The sequence below is a fragment of the Drosophila kikkawai genome, chromosome 3R (assembly GCF_030179895.1).
Source record: "Drosophila kikkawai strain 14028-0561.14 chromosome 3R, DkikHiC1v2, whole genome shotgun sequence".
NCBI lineage: Eukaryota > Metazoa > Arthropoda > Insecta > Diptera > Drosophilidae > Drosophila > Drosophila kikkawai.
This window is the reverse complement of record NC_091731.1, coordinates 17,372,670-17,392,537: the sequence shown is the minus strand read 5'-3', so window position 1 is coordinate 17,392,537 and position 19,868 is coordinate 17,372,670. Positions and strand designations below refer to the sequence as shown.

Sequence of the window (19,868 nt, the reverse complement as noted above, 5' to 3'; positions counted from 1 at the left end):
CGTTACATTAATTTAGCTGGAAATAAGGCGTGAAAAAAAATGCGGTCATCATAATTACATATACGCACACCCCCGCAGTATGGTCCTGCCGCCCACACACACACACATGCGACTAATAAAAAAAAGGACTTCAGGAGGTGGTGTCCGCCTCCCTCTGCTCTCTAATGAATTGCAACACATTTCGCTGTCACATTTCACTTTCGAGTCGAGCTCAGCGGAAACTGCCTCCCCTAATGCCCCCTGTCAGCGGCCTGTGAACTCCGTACTTTCTAAATATATATGTATATACGGTGTACTGTAATTTGGCTTTTCGGGCGCGGTATCCTTGGAGTTAAGGTAACTTTTGAACATTTTTGCACATTTATTTAAAGGTAAGCTGAAATACTGATGAAGTTTTTAAAGGAATTTAAAAGATAATTAAATTTAACAGAAGATTTTTTGCATCTCCATCAGATTTTAAAGCTTAATTTAAAGAAATTTCCTTATTAAATGACCGTAAAATACATAAAAAGAGCTCTGATTACCGGGTATTTCACAGTCGGGGCCCTTGACCATACATTTTTCCTGTTGTTTCGGTCGAGGCACTTACCTTTCCGCCGCTTTGTTGGCTGATATCGCATAATGTGTTAAATTAAATGGCCGCGGCTTCAGGTGAGATGGGGAGAAGCATAAGCAAAAACCGATGAGGAGGAGGCTTTCAGGAAGAGTTGACTGCCAGGCTGTACTCCTATTTATAGCCGTGTGCTGACAGGGTGCTTAGGCTAATGTTGTTTGTTGGCCCAAGATTTTTCGGTTATGTCATCGCAGCAGTTGTGGGTTATGAAGGAAGCACTTGTTTTTCATTTTTGGAAGGAGGGCCCAAAAATACAAAAATAAAAACGAAAACAGAAACAAAAACATCGATATTTTCGAGCATTTAACAAGTGCTTGGGACAGGCAAAGTTTTGCAACCTCCTCTTGCCATGACAAATGCCCTGCAAATGTTTTTCGAATGAACTTTGGTTTTATTTCGGCTTCTTTTGTTTTGCGTCGCCAACTTGGTGGCTTGTCTTGGGCGTGGCGTGTGGGCGTAGCGTGTGAGTCGCCTCAAGTGCCGCCCACTCTGCATCGCAATTGGAATTTGGGGTGAAGTCGGTAACCCGGGAACCTGGCTACCCGGCCAAGTTGGCCTCCTGCTCAGCGGAAGCGGAGCCGATCAATTAATGTTATCCAAGTTGGGCGAGGGCTCAATTAGAGTCTTAAAACTCCATTTAGAGGATGCTCAGATGGGGCTTCCCCCGCGGGAGAGCTGGATGTGGCGGCAGCTTCAATGAAATATTCATGGAGGGAGAGCCAGTGCGGGGTTAGCTCTCCGTATTTATGGTTATTTTCCGCACCAAACACAACTTTGCTTTCTAACCGTGCAGTCAGCTTCGTTTTTTCGGGTTTTTTTCCGGGAATTTTCCTTCGAATTCTCCAACTGACTGGCTCCTGGTTAAATATAAATAAACACAAGTACACACACACACAGTACAGTATATCTGCAGTTTGGTTGTGAATTCAATTTTGAGACTGATCAATAATTCACGCTCCCCGCACTAACCATTGTTTCAGCTCCTGCTCCGTCTCATTGGAGGACCCGGGAGCACCTTAAAGTGGAAAAGCTCTTAAATAACAACAGACCCTCCTCGGGCTGGGGAAATTTGTCTTTTCGATTTGTCTATTTATTTGTTCGGTTCCAAAAAATGCTGTTCGTACATACATAACTATTAATATATATGCAGATTATGCGGATTATGTATATGATATTACAAGCCAAAAGCTCATGCCGATGAGTCTGAGACAGAGACAGAGACTGAGGCTGAGAGATTCTCTCGCTTTGCGAGATGATAGATGGGCAACGACGAGCTCCATCCGCTGTGTGTTTGCTTTCGACGGGTCGGAAACTCTCTCACCCGGAGCATCTGTTTGACTTGTTAGGCCTGACATGTGAGCTGAAATTCAGAAGGATTGAACGAACTGACGGGCTATGAGATGAGATGGCAGGGCAGGGAGGATGAGGATGAGTAGAGTACAGTACGGAACGTGTACGTATGCTGATGAGCGTTCGTCTGACTTAATCTCTATGTCGTAGCATTGCTTGATTGCGTTTATGACTTCACACCGTCGCCAAATGTGGAGGGGATGGATTTCGAAATGGAGCTGGAAGGGATGGAGTTAAAAGTAGATTGCTTGCCCTACTGCTGCTCTAGGTCCTGGGGTTAGCTAAGCTGCCGATGGCATGAATAAATTATGCCTAAAATTATTTGGTATTTTCAACCCATTCACACACACACACTCTACACTCTACACTCTGACACGCTGTTAAGGCTAAGGGAAAACTCTTTAAGAAGCCTCGGATGACTTCTACTATTAACTAAATCACAGTAACTGTTTTTTTTTTTTTTAACTGGCATTCCGATAAAGCTAAAAGCTAATGCCCGACCTAATCCGCCCAGTGGTTTCCACTGATTTAGCTAAGTCCTTTGCCAAAAGTTTTAACTCAATCAACTCGTATCTCTTGAATTTATGGCTTCTTGATATCACCTATGATATATACTGCAATCGATAGGACGAGTTAGTTAGTTGCCTCGTAAAGTTGGCAAAAAGGGAATTCACGATTCGCAGGCAAGCAGGTTGCTTTTTTTTTTGGGGGGGTCACATTTTTTGCGGAAAAGGTGACCCAGCACGCCACTGAATATTAGAGTATGAGAAATGTGCGCAATTTCGGTGAGCCATATAAACAAGTTTTCTCATCCATCTAAACTGTCTATGCCGTTGGCTTGGCCGGGCTCTGTCTGAGCCACATTTTGCCTTTTGCGAGGACTAAGGCAACGAATGTTGCAAGTTGAGAGGCGCCGCCTGCCGAGCGGAAAAGTCTCGCGGAAATTACTAAATCGATACGTGCTGCCGCATATCAGATTTTCCACATTGAGCTCAGGTTCCGCATGCAAAATTCTGGCTGCAGAAATACCTTGGAATCGTAGTGCAGTAGCATATACATTTAAACAGTCGGGCTTCCCTAAAAAGGACTTAAAAAGTTCTTAGATAGCGACATCCTTGACTTGTTTATAAACTTTCAGCTGACTAGATCTGAACTATTTTAATAATAAAAACAAACATTAGGGAATACTCTGCCTTAAGTACTATTCAAACAAAACTTTACTGTTTACTTTAAATTATAAGTTAAGGAGAAGCTCTACTGTCTTTCTACTTTTAGAAGGTCAAACGTAACCAGTGGAAATGCCAGTGGGCGATGGTCGTCTCCCTTAAACGGCAAAATGATCCAGAATTGGAAGCAAACCCTGACGATTAAATAAATTACTGGAGTAACTAGAGAACAATTACACACATGGCCAGTGGATTAGGTGAGGTGGTGGTAGGGTCAGGTGACTGACTTGTGGTGCAATTACGGACCACACCTAGAGTTAATGAATATGTTAATAATATGTTAGGCGCTGGCCATTTGTTCAGGGCTTGACGGGTTGAGGCCTCTCCCACCGTGCTCCCTGCTCCTTTATCGCCTGATGGACATCGTGTTCGTGGGGAACTGCGGCTTCTGGCCGGCGCTGAAGAAACGCTTGCAGGTGAGGCGCCAGAAGGCCGCACGGAAGTCCACACTGTAGAAGGCGTAGATGAACGGATTGATGGCGCTGTTGAACCATCCCAGCCATGTGAGCGCCTTGGCCAGCATGTGGCTGGCCTGGTGCTCGGCCAGAAAGGGGGTGATCAGATAGTTGACGAAGAAGGGCAGCCAGCAGGCGATGAAGCCGCCCACCACAATGCTCAGTGTCTGCGTCGTCTTATTCTCCTTCTTCAGCGACGTAATCCGGTTGGACAGCGACTTGCTGGTGGTGGTGTTGGCACCAGCTCCTGCCCCACCGCCACTCGCCGATGTTGCGGTCACTCCGCTTTGGAGATGATAGTGCGGATGATGGTGATGGCCACGCGAGTGCCGGAAGCTGTGGGGCCGGGGCGCCTGGCCTGCTGACTGGGCCTGCCACTGGGCATCTAGGAGACTGCTGCCCGGCCCGATTCCACTTGTCATTGTGGTAATGGTCGTCGAGGCCGTGGACGTGCGTTTCAGCGATGAAGGTCGCGTGAGCTCGTAACACCCGTTCTTGCCGCCGCCCCCTGCTCCGCCGGAGGGCAGTGCCAGCAGCGATTGACAGTGGGCGCCTGCGGAGGAGCCTGTAGTCCCTGCAGTGCCGCCTCCGCCTGAAGGTCCGCCGCCAGCAACAGGAGGAGCAGCACAGTTGTCGCTGTCGCTCAGCATCATTTCGTGCAGCTCCTTGGCTATCGTCTGGTTGGAGAAGGTGCGCGATGTGGCCTGCCGCTGCCGCTGGCCCACTGAGCTGTGCTGCTCCTGCTCCGACAGCTCGTTCTCCACGTCCGCTGCCGTGTAGCGCTTGAATTTCTAGACACGCAAAGTGCACAAGGCGGGTAAGTCAATGCGGATGATAAATAACTTAGGTGAAGTCAATGTGCGGTAAAAGTTAAGTGCCGGAGAGTCGATTGGCAAGGGTATAGTGGTGGTCACGTGATGTCGAAGGTGTAAGTACTCTATTTAGGTTTGGAATTTTATACTTATTAGGATAGGAAAAGAGGTTACATTTCCTTAGAAGGGGATATAATTAAGTCGTTGATACAGTAATTAGGGAATTTAAGGTATTTTTTTTTCTAAGAAAACTGTAGTTTATATATTTTCTAGTTAAAGACTATTTTGAATATGTTGAGGAAGAATTATAGGATTATCTATGATCAATAGTATGGAAATAACGACAGGAGCTTATCGATACATGGATACTTTCTAAAATCTCTAAATGATATTCAAATTTATTCAAGGATTTTTAAAAGCTTTTGATATTTGAAGTGAATTTTAAATGTTTTCCTTTTTGTGTAAACTTTCAAGTATTTTACAAACGAAAAACTTTATTTTATTTAAATTTTCTGATGTTTTTATATTTAATAAAAAAATGTGTTCTTCAACATCAGTTGCAGGAAATTTAAAGCTAGCTTTACACTAAAAACTTTGACACATCAGGCCACATGCACAAACATTTATATTCAGTTTAATGTGTGGTTGGCATTTCAGAATAGAATTTTACATAATTAAAGTCTATTGCTTAAATACCCTTACATCTCTAATATTTGGCATCTCTTTGTAAAAGTTTTATCAAGGAGAATAGTATATAAATGTGTGGAACAGGCCGGAAAATGATACCTCAACGAGGCAGGGTACTATACTAACAGGTAAACGATGCCCATATATGTCAGGTGACCTAAAAGTCGTAGTGAGGTATCAATGGTGGCAAGTTGGGCTTAATGGCTGCATAAAGCGGCAAAGTTATAGGGGGAAACTTTCATTCTGACGTGCATTAAAGCAACGGCTGCTGCCGGACAAACGGAAGTGGGGACATACCCGCAGCCGGGGCCAGGGTATATGGCATTTAAATCTGTGTAAGCTCCTAGCGTTTGGGAATTATGAAACAAATGTGCCGCAGTTTGTGCCGTACGTGGAGTGGCCTTTAAGCCGGCGAGGAGGAGGAGGATGAGGAGGAGTGGGAGTGCCAGTGGCAGTGTGCAATGTTCAGTGCAGTGGACTGAAGTGTAGGGATGTAGGGGCTGGAATAGAGATGGCTTTGAGGCAGGGGCAGCTGGACTGTTTGCAGCTGCACTCGCACCATCATATTCCGTATTCCGTATTTGTGCTTTTTGTTGGAGTAGGTTGGGTCTGGTGACGGTGCTTACCTTGTTGTGAACACTTATGTCGGTCATATTGTCGTGCCTGGATGCAATGACACAGGAAATTCTTGCATACACATAAATCATGACTGCCATTGGTATGAAGAAGGAGCCCATGGCCGAGAAGATGACGTAGCCCTCGTTTTGGTTGTAGCGACACTCCCGCAGGTCCCTGCGTCCCGGCTCGTACCTGGCAAAGGGACAGGAAATGAGCACAAGATACAATTAATTACAACAAAAGTCGGCTAATGCAGGAAGTCCTCAATTATTTGCTTCCGCTGCTGTGCAGCGCACAGAGCCAAGGCAATTGCCACCTAATTCTATTTGGTTTGTTCAGCTGGGGAGACGGCACTCAGGCAGGACTAAGGACTCAAATTTGCATGCTTTTCAAATAAATTTGTCTGAAATTTCACTTAAATGGACCTCAAATAGGTGTCAACGTTATATGACTTCAGTCTCTGAGATAATTTGACAGTTTAAAGGTCTCTAAGTGATACCAGTAGGTGTCCTACTTGTATTTGTTTTATCTGCAGGCACTTGGCAACATTTTAAGGTCTTTAAGACTTTCAATTAAATTAAGGAATTTCTTTATCCAGACTTTTGACAGTTAAATGGACATCAAGCAGTGATGATGGAGAACTAATTGAGCATTTCCCTTTTATTTCGTTTAAAATCAGAGTTGCTTGCTAAAATTCACGAATTTAAATGCACTGAAAGTTAATCGTGGTGTATTACAAAATTTTCTGTTCAGTAGATTTCTTTAAGAACTACTTTACATTGTGAATATTTTATGGAAGCCAAAGTTTTCTTTATAACGTATTAATGTTCTTATTTTAAATATATATAAGTATACGAATATTTCCAATTTAAATTATATGTCCTTGAAATTATTTTACCAAAAACTTTATTTTGCTGAATTTCCCACAGTTCTCAGAGTGTTTCTAAAGCTCCTTCAACTTGTATTTGAGTTTTCAGTTTTAATAAAGTGCAAATGAACCCGAAAATATTTGTTTGAGTGCACTTACCAGCCCAGGATGGGGGGACAGGTGATGGCCAGGGCAAGGAGCCAGACGATTAGGATCATGATTAGGGCCAAACGTTTCGAGCGCCGTTTACGGGAGTACGTGAGCGGCCTGGTCACGGCCAAGTACCTGTCGGATGGTTGGGGAGATGCAAAGATTTACGATTTGGGGGAATACTGGAATATATGTATGCACGGGACACCGTCACGCTGCTCTCACCTGTCCACGCTGATGGCGCACAGGCTGAGAATGGAGGCCGTGCAGAGGAGCACGTCGAGGGAGATCCAAATGTCGCAGAGCACCCAGCCGAGTTGCCACGAGCCTGCAATCAAAATACCAAATTAAAAACTTTCGCCAGCTTTTGTCGGCAACTTAAAATTCCGGTCCAAAGTCAATTTGATTAGCAACATTTTGCCAGGGCGGCTCTCGGCCAAATGCCTCACCTAAGGCCAATTAAACAGGCCAGTTGTGAAAATTTTGGGCCCGAACCTGACCCAACGCGCACATAAGCCCCGTTAGTGGTTTGGCCAGTCTCAGCTCAACTCTTGCCAGCTCCTGCATTGAATTTGTGGGCACTTTGAGCAGTTTCTCCTCGTCTGCGGCCTGTCAACCGATTAATTTTTTAATCAAGTGCCCCTCAAATGGTCTCGGAGCGCCAAATGAAAAGTTGTTTTTGTGAAAGGCCCAAGGACCCGAAGGCCAGAAAGCAGCCAGCTCATTATGGACGAAAATTGCCCTGCTCTAGTTAACGGTAAGGATGCAGTTGGGCACATGGTTTCCTGGTTCCTGTTTCAAGATTGCCAATCTGAGCAATCCAATATGGAGCCAAGCCGTCGGTAATTAATACAGAAATACCATTTATTACAATAACACGGACCTGTTAATTCCAAATCCTTGTTACGAGCCAACTTTATAATGAAAACTTTGGAAAAAACAACATCGTAAAGTTTGCGCTAAGGCTCCCTTAAATTGTTTACCTGGAAGCAGCTCGAGGGGAGGTGGAATAAGGATTGGGATTTACCAAGAACTTTTACAAATCTGAAGTGGTTTTAATTTACCGAAAACGGAAGAATAGACTGGAGCAAAGTTTCGGTTAATAGGAGCTAGTTGGGCCAAGATAATACGAGTGTTCAGGCTTGGCCCATTTCCCATTCAGTGGGAAGAACTAACCAACGACAAGCCAACTATTTTCCATCGAGTATTTTTCTTTTTTGCCCGATTTGCCAACGGGTCGGCTGATTATGACAAACTTTCGACATGCCGTTTGCCTTTAAAGAATGCCACAAAGTTGGGGCTCGGGAATGCTGTGCCTCGTTTTTAGGCCTTTCGTTACTTTTTTCTGAACGTTTTTTTTCCCCGTATTTTTTGCAGTCGAGGAAATCGCATGAAAGCGAAGGCGAAAAATGAAAGAAATTCTTTCGGTTCAAAGAATCCAAATCCATAAGGCGAGAGAGATACATACTCGCATATTCCAGCTAGCAGCATTTACATAAATATGCCGGCAAGGCCCCGCCTCTTCCTGTTCGCGTTCGTGCTCTTATTTCTATTCGTGCTACTTTGTTACATTACACTTAAAGTTGTATAAAAATTGTGATTAAAAAAAAAAAACAAATAATTAATATAATTTTCGTTTTAATATTAAAGAATTTATAACTTCTTTGAAAACCCCAATATTGTATTAAAAATATTTTAAAAATATCGAGTTAGGATAAAATGTGTGTATTTCTTAATTTTTAAAGATATTTTAAATATTTTTTTCCTATTTTTAGGATATATTTTTTTATTTCTAATTTGAGAAGATTTTATATTACTTAAAATCTTACAAAATATGAGAATGTATTGCTTTATATTCTTGAAAAAAACTAAGTAAAAATTCCAATAAAATAAAATAAAAAATCCCTATTAAGTAAAATAATGTCTTTACTCATGTTATTGATTTTTAAGCATCTCCTAAATATGCATTTTAATTTAAAAACAAATTTAAAGCTTGGTTTTCTATTTTATCTGAATTTTTATTTATACTCTGTCTTGTGCACTATTTTTCTCGCTGTGTGCTTTTTGGCCACAAAGCTTTTGTTAGCAATTTTTTGAGGGATTTACCGGAATGGCATCTTCATCTTCTAATCACGCGAAAAGCCCAGCAAACGCCGCCTACTTTCACGGAAGCACCTTAATGGCCCTGGCACGGCACAGAGCCCCAAGGAGCCCTCGGAGTACACCAAACTGGGGAAACTCACCTATGAGATGAACTGCGACGGCGGGTGGCATTACGAATATGCCCACGAGCAGGTCGGCAACCGCCAGGCTCATCACAAAGCAGTTGGTGATGGTGCGCAGGCGACGCGTGGTCAGGATGGCCAGAATTACCAGGGTGTTGCCGATGACGGTCACCACGATAAAGGTGGCGAAGACGGCAATCAGGCAGATGCCCTGCCAGGAGAGCACCAAGTCGTAGAAGTGCTCCCACTCCGCTGCCGCCGCGGACTCGTTGTAATAATTAAATGTGGTTACGGCAGCGGTGGGACCGGCCTCTGTCAGAGCATCCACTGCATCCGATGCGGCGCCGCCAGCGGTCTCATTTGGCCCACCCTGCGGCAGAACGACATTCAATCCCGTCGCGCCTCCTGCTCCAGCTCTCGTTCCAGCTGTCGCTGGAGCTCCCCCTCCCGTTCCATTCGCCGCACTCAGCAGGTCCTCGTAAACGATGGATATGTTCTCCGGCAGCCCCGATCCTGCCAGTCCCAGTCCCCGGCCGCCTGCGGCGAGGGAGGAGGCGGCCACATACATGAGCGATGGATAAATGACGCTTAAATTATTCAACTGCAAGTTGACAGCCATGGATCGGCCGGTTGCGTCCGCAGAGGAGCTATCTCCGGCTGCTGTCCTGTTCTGGGCCTGCCCAACTAAGCCCTACTCGGCGGTCGGGGCACGCACACCCTTCGCATATCCTTGGAGCTGGTCACTGGCGTTGGCACTCGCACTGGAGATGGAGATGGAAGCGGAGGTACGGCCCAACTGCTGTCATTGTATCGAATTGCTGTCTGATGGCTTTGCTGCTCGCTCGGTCGGCTGCAATCAAACGGAAGGGCAACGCCAGTTAGTGAATATTTCAGGCACTGAGCGGAAAGTCTATTGAAATCATAAATTTATTTCTAACACAGTTAGTGTGGGAATAATTCAAGTCTCTCTTGATGTCTGTAAATTATATTTGCGTAACAATTAAGGCAGAGATTGGGGAAATTTATAGCGTGTGTCTTGGTTAGTTTTGGGCCTGCAACATTGCTTTGGTTTTAAGATCATGAAATCTTTTTCGTAATTGTTCATGGAACAATTTTCTTAGTTTAAGGATGATTTTTTTCTAAGGCCGATTTTTATTAAATATAGAAAAATATTTGTACAAGTGTAGTTTTAACTGAAATAAAAGTTAAAGCACTTAAATGAACAAATTTATAAATCATCTGTTTTATTACCAAAATATTCTGCAAATCGTATAAAAGCTTATATATATTTATAATCCTGACTATGTAGAAAAAGTCAGTGAAAACATTACGAAATTCTTCATTATTTTCGACTTTTTATTAAAATTGTTTCTAATAAAAGTATTTTCAGTTCTAATTATAATATGAGCACAACAAGAAATATAATTAGTTTTCAACAAAGTAAAACTTTTGCTCAATAAAGCTGCAATGATGCGAATATTATTACAATTTATTAACAATAATTTCCACTTGGACAAAGAAAATAATTTTCTTTCTGGGAAAACTATTTGCACAAACGAATTTTGCGAATTTTGAAAAATAAATTACTAAACAATACACACAAAGCTTTCATTTGCAAAGTATTTAAAGCAAAATTGGACTTTAAAACTTTTAATTTGGTTTGGGATTTACCCCAGTGAGTGAATTTGGTTGCGGCTTAATTATAGCTTACACTTGCTGCAAGTGGATTTTGGGGATAGACCACGGCACAATTGACACTCGTCTGCCGAAATGAATGACAATTCTCAGCTAAACTTTTCCACACCATTCGCGATTTCCACTAGAGTCTATTCCACGTGCAATTTAGCGATAAGATTGATAATCGACGGCCGCTTTATTAGATTTCCGCACAAATTATGTATAGCCATGGGCCAATATTACGTATACGTAATGGCTGGGCGTACGGGTATGGTTGTTTTCCCGCCGGAATGTCGCCTCGCGAATGACTGTTGTTGACTGAGTGCCACCAAATGGCAGACCGAATGGCAAGTCGCGGGCTGTTCGACACTTCTTGCCACTTCTGTTGACAATAATTTGGCATTAAGCATTATTTATTTACCGGCCGATAGTGGTGGCCTGCTGCTGATTGCGACGCCTTCTTATGAGTGCTGCTATTTGGCTGTGTGTGTGTGTGCGATAACCAAATTAAAACTGATATCGCAATAGACAAGGTGGCGGTGGGTAAGGCAAGCAGAGAGCAGAATCAGGGCGTTGGATTCGAAATCGGAATCAGCTCCTTAGCTACAGAATGCCGCAGGCACTCTTACTCCAAAAAAAAAAAGGGAATTATTTAGCAGGAGCAATTTGCATATTCAAATGTGTGGGCGAAGAGGAATATTAGCTTAGTGCTTCAGCCCACAGATGCAAAAACATTAAATGCCTCAAGAAGGGCTGCAAGTATCTCAGGAAATGTGGGTGGCATAGCCAAACATTGCAGTAGATTTTATGCTAAAGTTAAGATATTTATTTTGTCTATTTTTCATGTAAAGATTTTTGTATATCACAAATTAAAAGTTTAATTGTATTTTTAATTACTTATTTCTATAGATATGGTATGTACATATCCAGCTTATTTATTTTGGCAAACCTTCTTTAAATCGCTGCAGGTTAATCACTTTTCCCCTTTTAATTATCTATTTGTTTCGATCAATTTTTTTTTTAGATAGCAGCGGTGTTTAAACCTGGGTTTAGTGCCTTTGCCTTGTTGTGATTTTTGCAATATTTTCTTTGTGTTTAAATAAAGCAAAGAGATACGTAAACAACAGAAAATTCATATAATTAGATAATATAGCCGAAAATTACACTGCATATAAATAAATATTTATTTTATCTGAACTAATTTCCCCTGAAATATAAACTCAATATTTATGGAAGCACTTTTCTTTTTTGATTGAAAAAATATTGAAAAAATGCATGTAAATCCCCTGAAATAAATTGCAACTTTGAACATTTTTAGGTGCCTGTTTTTTATGCTTAATCCCCACGATTCCGAGGGCTTAGAGCTATGCAATTTAAAGGGTATTCACAGGTTCGGCCTCCCTGCGACGCCACGCTTCCTGGGGCTTTGAATGCTGACGCGGAATAGTCATAAAAGAGCTTATCGCACTCACATGATAGCAATCTGGCCGAAGGGGCTGAAGGTGCGAATAGGAGGGGGTTGAACTTTTACTTTTTTATGCTTTATAGTTTATGTGTAAATATTTGCCCGGCCTGGTGACGTACCCAAAGGTGAGACTGATTAATTGGATACGATGCAGAGCCTACGGCCGTCGCTGTCTGTCAGGGCCAAGGTATCGATCGGCCCTGGCTGGAATGTGTCATCCCGCCAGATAACGGTCTTGAGGTCTTTGCTTATAAATATATGGTATGTGGAGAGTTCTTGAGTTCTCTATGGCGGGCCATCAAGTGTATTTTGAGGGGCTTTGGACCCGAAAATAGATTTATGAACTCATTCCGCAGAATGTCGTCCGGGATTCCGGCCAGAAGCCCCCTAGAGTTACGATCAGGGACCGGCAGCTCGCGCCTTTGGCGGCAACCCATCAGCGCTGACCGCGATAAGCCCTGGCGTTTTTATGAGCACTTTGATTGATAATCTAATTCGCAACTCAATTGCAAACTTTGCACGAGCCAAAGAGCCCCTAATCTGGGGTCTTGGCCCGTTCCCACACCCTTTTCCATACCAATTCCCACTACCATTTCCATGACAATGGAAGCAATCAGGCTAGGAGCTTCACCCTTTCATCCGAAGTGAACCGGAGTGAAGTGAGCTCGAAGGGTTGCCCTAACCCGAGACACTCGGCTGAGATAAACTATTTGTTCAAAAGCTGCAAATTGAGTTGCCAAATCCAATTACTTTGTTGGACTTTGTGTGGCCGAACGAAATTATGAATTTCTAATTGACACCGAGCAAGAGCTCATCCCTTCATCCACCGATCGGAGATTATTTTGTACATATGTTTCCGCTGCCTTTGGCAGGAGGAGTCATCAATCAGAGCTGAGCGGCACCATCTCCGGCATTAGATAAATCCGTATCATTGATGTTTGCTGGGTGTCCAATGAAGATTTATTTCACACTAAAAGTTCCAACCGATAAACAATCGAGGAGAGTGGTGCTCTTTGTATACATATTTACATACGCTTGGCTCTTGGTTGTGTACACCGAACAAAAAGTACTATTTAATAGCTTTTTTGTCATACTTTATTAGCATTAAAAAACAATGAAATTATGCTGGAAAAGCTTTTGGTTAGCTCTAGATTAATTTTGACTTGAAATTAAAAGGTCTCATAGCCGATTTACCTAAGTAAAAGCTAATATTTTCAGGAGGAATTCTGTGCCATTTTCGCATACAAGAAAATTAAAATTTTAAACAATTTTTAGAGTGGATTCATGTACTTTCTCTTAAGAATTTTTATATTTAATGTATGTTAATTTATTTCCCATTAACTTGAATATATATTAGTGTTTCTTATTATATTAAGGAGGATATGATTATAACAACGCAAAATACCGATTTAAATATAGAAAAAAAATTAATTTTATTTCTAAACAAATACAATTAACCTTGACTTTATAGTTTTTGGTGTATGCTGGCGCTTTATGGCATATTTGTTAGAGATTTTCCAGCATTTTTGTCTGCCTGACAGCTGGCGGCCTTCACCTTATTCCGCTTTAATTGACCAAGCCCCATTTATTTGCGTTATTAAGAGATTTTTTCCGACAAAAATGCCCAGAAGAGGGCACTTTAAGTGATATAATTGCAAGGCCGGCGGCAGAAGTAATTTCTAGCAAGAAAATGTGCTTTGGTTTTTTTTGGCAGTCCGAATATTTGGCTTTCTTTTTTTACACTTCCAGCCAACACCTACGAGACGAGAGATAGAGAGAGCAAAAAACAGCTGAATTCCATTGCAATTCAAAATGCATTTTAACACCCACACCAGCATCCGGCTTCCGCTGAACATTTGTTGCCATTTGCGGCTAACATGGCGTATGTGTAATGTGTAATGTGCAACGTGCAATTTGGAATTCGCAGTGTGCAGCACTAAAATAATATTTCATTTGCATTCGGCAAACAAAGGACGAGTGGGAGGTGGAGTGCTCCTGCCAAAGGACCGCCTGACGCTGACGTCAAACAGCCAGTCAGCTAATACAAGTCACTATATTTATTGAGATTGTCGGGCACTTATTTGTCCTCTTTATTTGGCAGTGCCATCGAGGTGTTTAGCGTGAAAGCATTTATCCATTACCCCTCTCTCTCTCTCTCTCTCTCCGATCTATGCACAGGCCACCCCCGCACAGGACTCTTCTGAACTGGGTGAAGGTGAAGGGTCTGCAGGAAGAGGGTCCTCCACCTGAAGTCCTGAAGTGGCTCCTCATCGCGCTGTTTACTTACTTAATGCAATCGCTTTCCTGCGCAGTCCTCCGCTTTCATATCAAAACACTTGGCATTGTTTTATTGACACAAAAAGCCCTTATTATATTTATTGCTACCACTATTATTGTTGCTTTTGCGGTTGTTGTTGTTCACGACACTCGAGTGGGACACACTGTTTAATCTGTCGCTCCGTGGAGGTGCACTTTGAAAGTACTGCTGCAGTTGCAGCTGCAGAAACTGATTCACTTTCCCCGTGCAAATATTTTTAGCGGCGTGACAAACGCCTTCGAAAAATTCAAATTTACGTTATCGGTTATAGGTAAGCCCGCCGGCTGATCAATCGCTCTCGGAATCGAAGCCGGAGTCGGATTCGAATTCGGATTCGGATGATTGAAGACCCACACACGCTGCTGTCGGTCTTCTGCGGATGACTGGCTCGTGTGCGACGGACGACCGCCTCGGTTGAGCGCTTGAGGAAAACTGACGCGACCGAACGCTACTCCACTCGGCCGGAGAGTCGTCGGGAGGCACGACCGTGGTATCTGTCCCTCCGGCTTGTCAGTGGGACACAGTTCCAGTGAACTGTGGATCCCAAGTTGGTGGACAGCGAGCGCAAACACGCGACTTTTGAACGCAGCGCGGGCACTGGGTAATCCTGCCCTGTCGTTCCTGCCTGCCTGCCTGCTTGCCTTTGTATTTAAACAATTGTGCAAACAGCCGCGTCCAGTCGAAATTTGAATATTCAAATGCTCGTGCTGGAGCGAAGCCCATTTAATTCCCAGAACAATGTTTAATTAAGCCGCGGAGGGACAAGTCGTCGGCGATCCCCGCCGAATCCAGATCCCGTGCTGGCGAATTTTACGAGAATTTCCAAATGAAAACATAAGCGATTTCGCGGGTACTCAGGAAATCTAAATTAAGACTTTTATGGTAGCCTTATAGACATAGGCATAGATATAGCAATATAGCGTTATAGCGTGCACAGTCGGCTCTATCTCTATATCTGTATACATATATATGTAGCTACGTCGTGCCATTGTTTGTACATTTTATAACGTGCAGATGCGTCTCCACACGGATTTCGCAAACGCTCTTACTACGCCCTCATAATAAGTAGTGTCAACAGCTGGCGCAGGTTAAGTTCGGTTATATTCGATTGCCATCCACACAGGTTCAGTGTTCAAGGTGAATGCGATCCACTTACAGTGGCGTCCGAGTTGACTTGCACTCTGCCTACTTGCAAGGTAAACCAAAGCATGCGCCCTGACTGTTGCCGAAGGGGAATCCCCGAGTGGAACGCGTGGAAACTGAACGATTTGAAGCGCCAATTATAAAGTTAAGATTCCTGAATTTACATATTTTGACTATATTTAATTTGAATTGTTAAAAAGAACAGTTTATATTCAAGTTAACTGTCATTATTTAAATAGATCATTTCGATATCTCCTTAATTAAAATAAAATAAAAACTTAAAACTGTTTCTTAAACTATCAAACATTATTCGATAAGGAGAAAATATATTAAAATAAATAATAATAATAATTCTTGTTCAGTACATAGTTTTTATCTTATAAAGCATTTTTAGGAAACAAAATAGCATTTCTAGCTCCTGGAATATTTTTAGATTTTATCTATTTTCTCCTCTATAAATAGTTAGATTTTAGTGAGCCACTGGATTATAGGAAATTTGCTTTGGTCATCAATCAGACGATAACAAAATAAGAATTTGTATTTTTAGAATTTGCAAACACACAAGAAAAGTAATCAACGATCATTACTCATTGGAAGGCTCAACCTTGATTACCATAAATTTATACTTTTGCCGTGGTGCTGATAAGTGGGGAATTTACAAAAATTGTATTTATTTTTAAGTAAAAAACTTATGAGAAATAAATGCCAATACAAGTTCAGGGCTTTTGTCTAAATTATACCTAAAACAATTGCTTCATCAAAGTCTTAAATCAAAGTTATAAGTTACTTACTAAATAAAAAGTACTTTCAACTTTTTATCTATATTTTTCAAAATGCATCTGAGTCTTTATAATTTTACTTTTAGTTTTAATCAATAAAAAATTTAAACTTTGTACATTTCCTTCAACTGTCAAAAAAGGTTAATAATTAATGCATTAAACTAACAAGGCCCTGCCTGGTGTGGCATACCTTGCGGCATAGCTTTTTATTCCAAATATGTCACGAAGCCACAGCATACATCGGGGCTGAGGCTGGCTGTTGTTCCTGCCACTTTAGTTAACCATTTGCCAAAATCCAGCTCGGGGCCACCTGTAATCTCCTTAACAGATTGAGCCCTGACCGGCGGGCTGTGGTGAGCACTGGTTGGACATCACTTAGATTGATTAAATGCGAGAAATCCGTGCGGTTCGGGTACGTGACTCGGCTGAATGGCGTAGCATAATTGGTGTCTATGCAAAAGCGTTTATCCCGAACAGGGCCAGTGGACAAATGTGGCAAGGGGTAGGGAGTAGAGAGGGTACTGGGTAAAGGGTAAATGGTTTAGTTTATTGGATCCCCCAAAAATCGGTTTCAGTCAAGTTTTGCAACATCATTTAATTATCAAATGCACGTACATAAGTGAGTTTTGCAGTGACAGGAAGGTCTCTCCCGCGTCACTCGCTTCCGCCCAACTGAAAACGCAGCCCGATACAACCATTTCCCGGCTAAAACTTCAAGGCTTCAAAGGGGTGGCAAAAAGTTTTCCACCAACACAAGTTTTTAGGGGCTCAAGAAACTTTCCATTTCTATGCAACAGACTTGGCAATAGCATTGGCAATGGCAATGCCAAATTGAGTTTAACAATTTGTCTTAGAGGCACTTGCAGTGGATTCAGTAATTGCCTGACAAATCGCTTCCCCACTTGTTGTGGTCCCTGACACTGGCAGCTATCCTAGGACATTAGGACACCATTACACTCTCGGTTGCATACATATCTATGTATGTACATATCGAGCGAAATTCGCAGGACACGACAATTTGTCGCCAAATGTCCTGGCCACCATGTGTTCGCCAGCGTCATAAACTTTTAATTTCGCCAGCATAATTAGTCTGGGGAAATGGCGGGACGGAAGCCCTATGCGCCAGCTTCTATCGCACTTTCAGACCCTCAACAAATCCCATTTAGACACGGGGAGAAATTACTATATAATTACTTGGGTAATAAATCATATTATATTTGGGAGAAGGTTATTTTTAGAGTTCCAAAGTAATTACAACATTTAACTGAATCTCTTACCGAAAATACTCTAAAAACGTACGGAGGTTGTCCTGTTAAAATATATATACAGTTTTGATTTTTTTAAATTAATGTTTAAAGTTCCAGTTGATCTTAAATACAGAGGCTGTGACTTTTAAATATTATATATATGTGCTAAAAATCGTATTTAACTTACATAGATTCATACGATTGAGAAGCTTCATCTAATGTGCAAATACATAAATACCTCTTATAAAATATTTAAAATTCTAATATTATTTTATAATTATATCAAAAGATTTCTGATTAATTTCTGGCAACCATTTCTTTGCGTGTCCTCAGTCTGTGTTAAAGTTGCTTTTAATTGATAGGTGAACGAACCCGCTGGGTCCCTAATGTATGGCTATGTCGTGGCCGCTTAGAGACGGCAAAGGCCAGAAGCTATTAATAATTTCAATCAATAAGCGTAATATTATTCGCGTCAACTGGATCAGCGCCAGGAGCATGAGGATGCAGGGAGCAGGCCTAGCAGACAGAGAGTGTACTCCGATTACGGTTACCAGGCACACACACACAAATATATATATAAATATATTTTAAATTTGATTCTCGAGCACCCTCGACTTTTGGCATCTTCCTTTCAATTTATTGTTCTCTTCGAGAGCACCGCCATCCTGCCAGGACCATTCCGGGCCGGACTTTCCGGCCATTGTCCGTTAAGCAGATTTCGGGCTTACATTGCGCGTTGTTGGAAAATTGTGGAAAAAGCATACAAAGAACTTCGGCGAGGCTGTGCGACCTTTGAAGGCAGCTTAGGCGCCCGAAGAGGAGCGCTGCATGCAAATACACATATATAAATAGTTTGTGGAAAATTCGAGTGCCAACCGCATTCACATTCCGCTACCCACCAGCCAGTGGGGGACATTAATTGGTTAATCAAGTTTACAACTGCCAAAAATCCAACTGGTGAAAATGGCAATTTTGGCTGTGACCATAAATGTGCGGAGGGCAGAGGTCTGGCCCAAGTCCAGCCTGTTGTTGTGTCCCACGCACAGTAACCGCAAAAGCCGCACAAATACTAAATGCGCTGACCACGGAAAAACCAGCAGAACAGAAAACTGAAAACCGAAAACAGAGCGAGCATTATTGGAAATTACGAGGCAGGGCCGGGCACAGGAAACGCACTGGAGAAGCGGGCTCGAGTGCCCGGAGGGATTTATGCGCATATGAACTGAGATAATCTATTTGTAAATAAATAAAACCAAATGTTGCCCTTCACGTTTTTGGAGTTTTAAGAGGCTCGAAATGCCTATAAATTATGTAATATTTTTTGTAACGGATAATAATAGTAATAAAACAATAATAAAATATTTGTCGCATATTTTTTGATGGGTAAAAATATAACTAAGAAAGGTTCGGGGGAGTCTGCTCGACTGTTAGATATCCGGTAGCCAAAGCATAATAATTTTACATTTCTGGATTTCAGATCCCTTTTCTGAATTTTGCCTGACGTTCAAATTGCCTTTAACAGAAACCGAGTTGAGCGAAATGCAATCCCATGGCAATAACAAGGTGAAAACTGAAGGATTAGCGGGAGCTCAGCTAAATGACCGGGAGAATAAACAAACAAGGTTAAGCCCTTCCGCTGGCATTGTTTGGAATGTATACACTCTCTATAAATATGATATGTTATCCGGTTTAAGGTGCACTACCATTTAAATATGGGGCCAATGCCAACCTGATTGGGAAATTGTTGAGCCTCGCACTTGAGTGGACCCTTGGTCGGTGGTTGAAAATCCGCTCGACTGCTGGCAGCCATAAATAATGCCACACGAAGTTTAAAATGCAATAATGAAATTTATTAAGAACTTATGCGGAGTTAAAACACCGAAGACCAGCAACGACCTTCGTCCCAGACAGACTCTCTGCGGTGAGTGGAGGAAGGGATTCTTTTGGCAAGCCAGGAGAGCAGAAGTCCAGATACTCTTGCGAGTCGGTAAGTCCTTAAGTTGGCTGAAACTTGAGCGAAAGTTGGCAACTTTTGCTTGGGCGAAACTTTTCCCCGCGGATGCCCGAGTAATGGATGTGGCGAGCCGGAACAGTTGACCATATGGAAGGGTATTATGGCAGCGTAATTTACACAGCATGTTGCCGCACACATGTGGCCAAGCGTATCGAGGTGAAGCAGGGAGGAGGACGCACACATAAAGGCTCGTCTCTTCCGTCTGACCGACCAGCTACGCCT

General features: G+C 42.5%; 1 protein-coding gene across 2 annotated transcripts; it reads right to left on the bottom strand.

Moving 5' to 3' along the window:
* Positions 1-1,681: 1,681 nt before the first annotated feature.
* TyrR (Tyramine receptor) lies at positions 1,682-14,870 on the bottom strand. 2 transcript variants are annotated; one of them, XM_017181959.3, is made up of 6 exons: positions 14,434-14,870; positions 9,023-9,854; positions 7,005-7,107; positions 6,789-6,914; positions 5,770-5,953; positions 1,682-4,435 (listed from the first exon to the last, which is right to left on the bottom strand). In XM_017181959.3, exons 2-6 carry the CDS (start codon positions 9,621-9,623, stop codon positions 3,536-3,538), a joined length of 1,914 nt encoding a protein of 637 aa, XP_017037448.1. In that variant the 5' UTR covers positions 9,624-9,854; positions 14,434-14,870; the 3' UTR covers positions 1,682-3,535. The 2 variants fall into 2 exon arrangements, with proteins under 2 accessions (XP_017037448.1, XP_041630364.1); XM_041774430.2 differs by having other exon boundaries at positions 1,682-1,973.
* Positions 14,871-19,868: the final 4,998 nt, after the last annotated feature.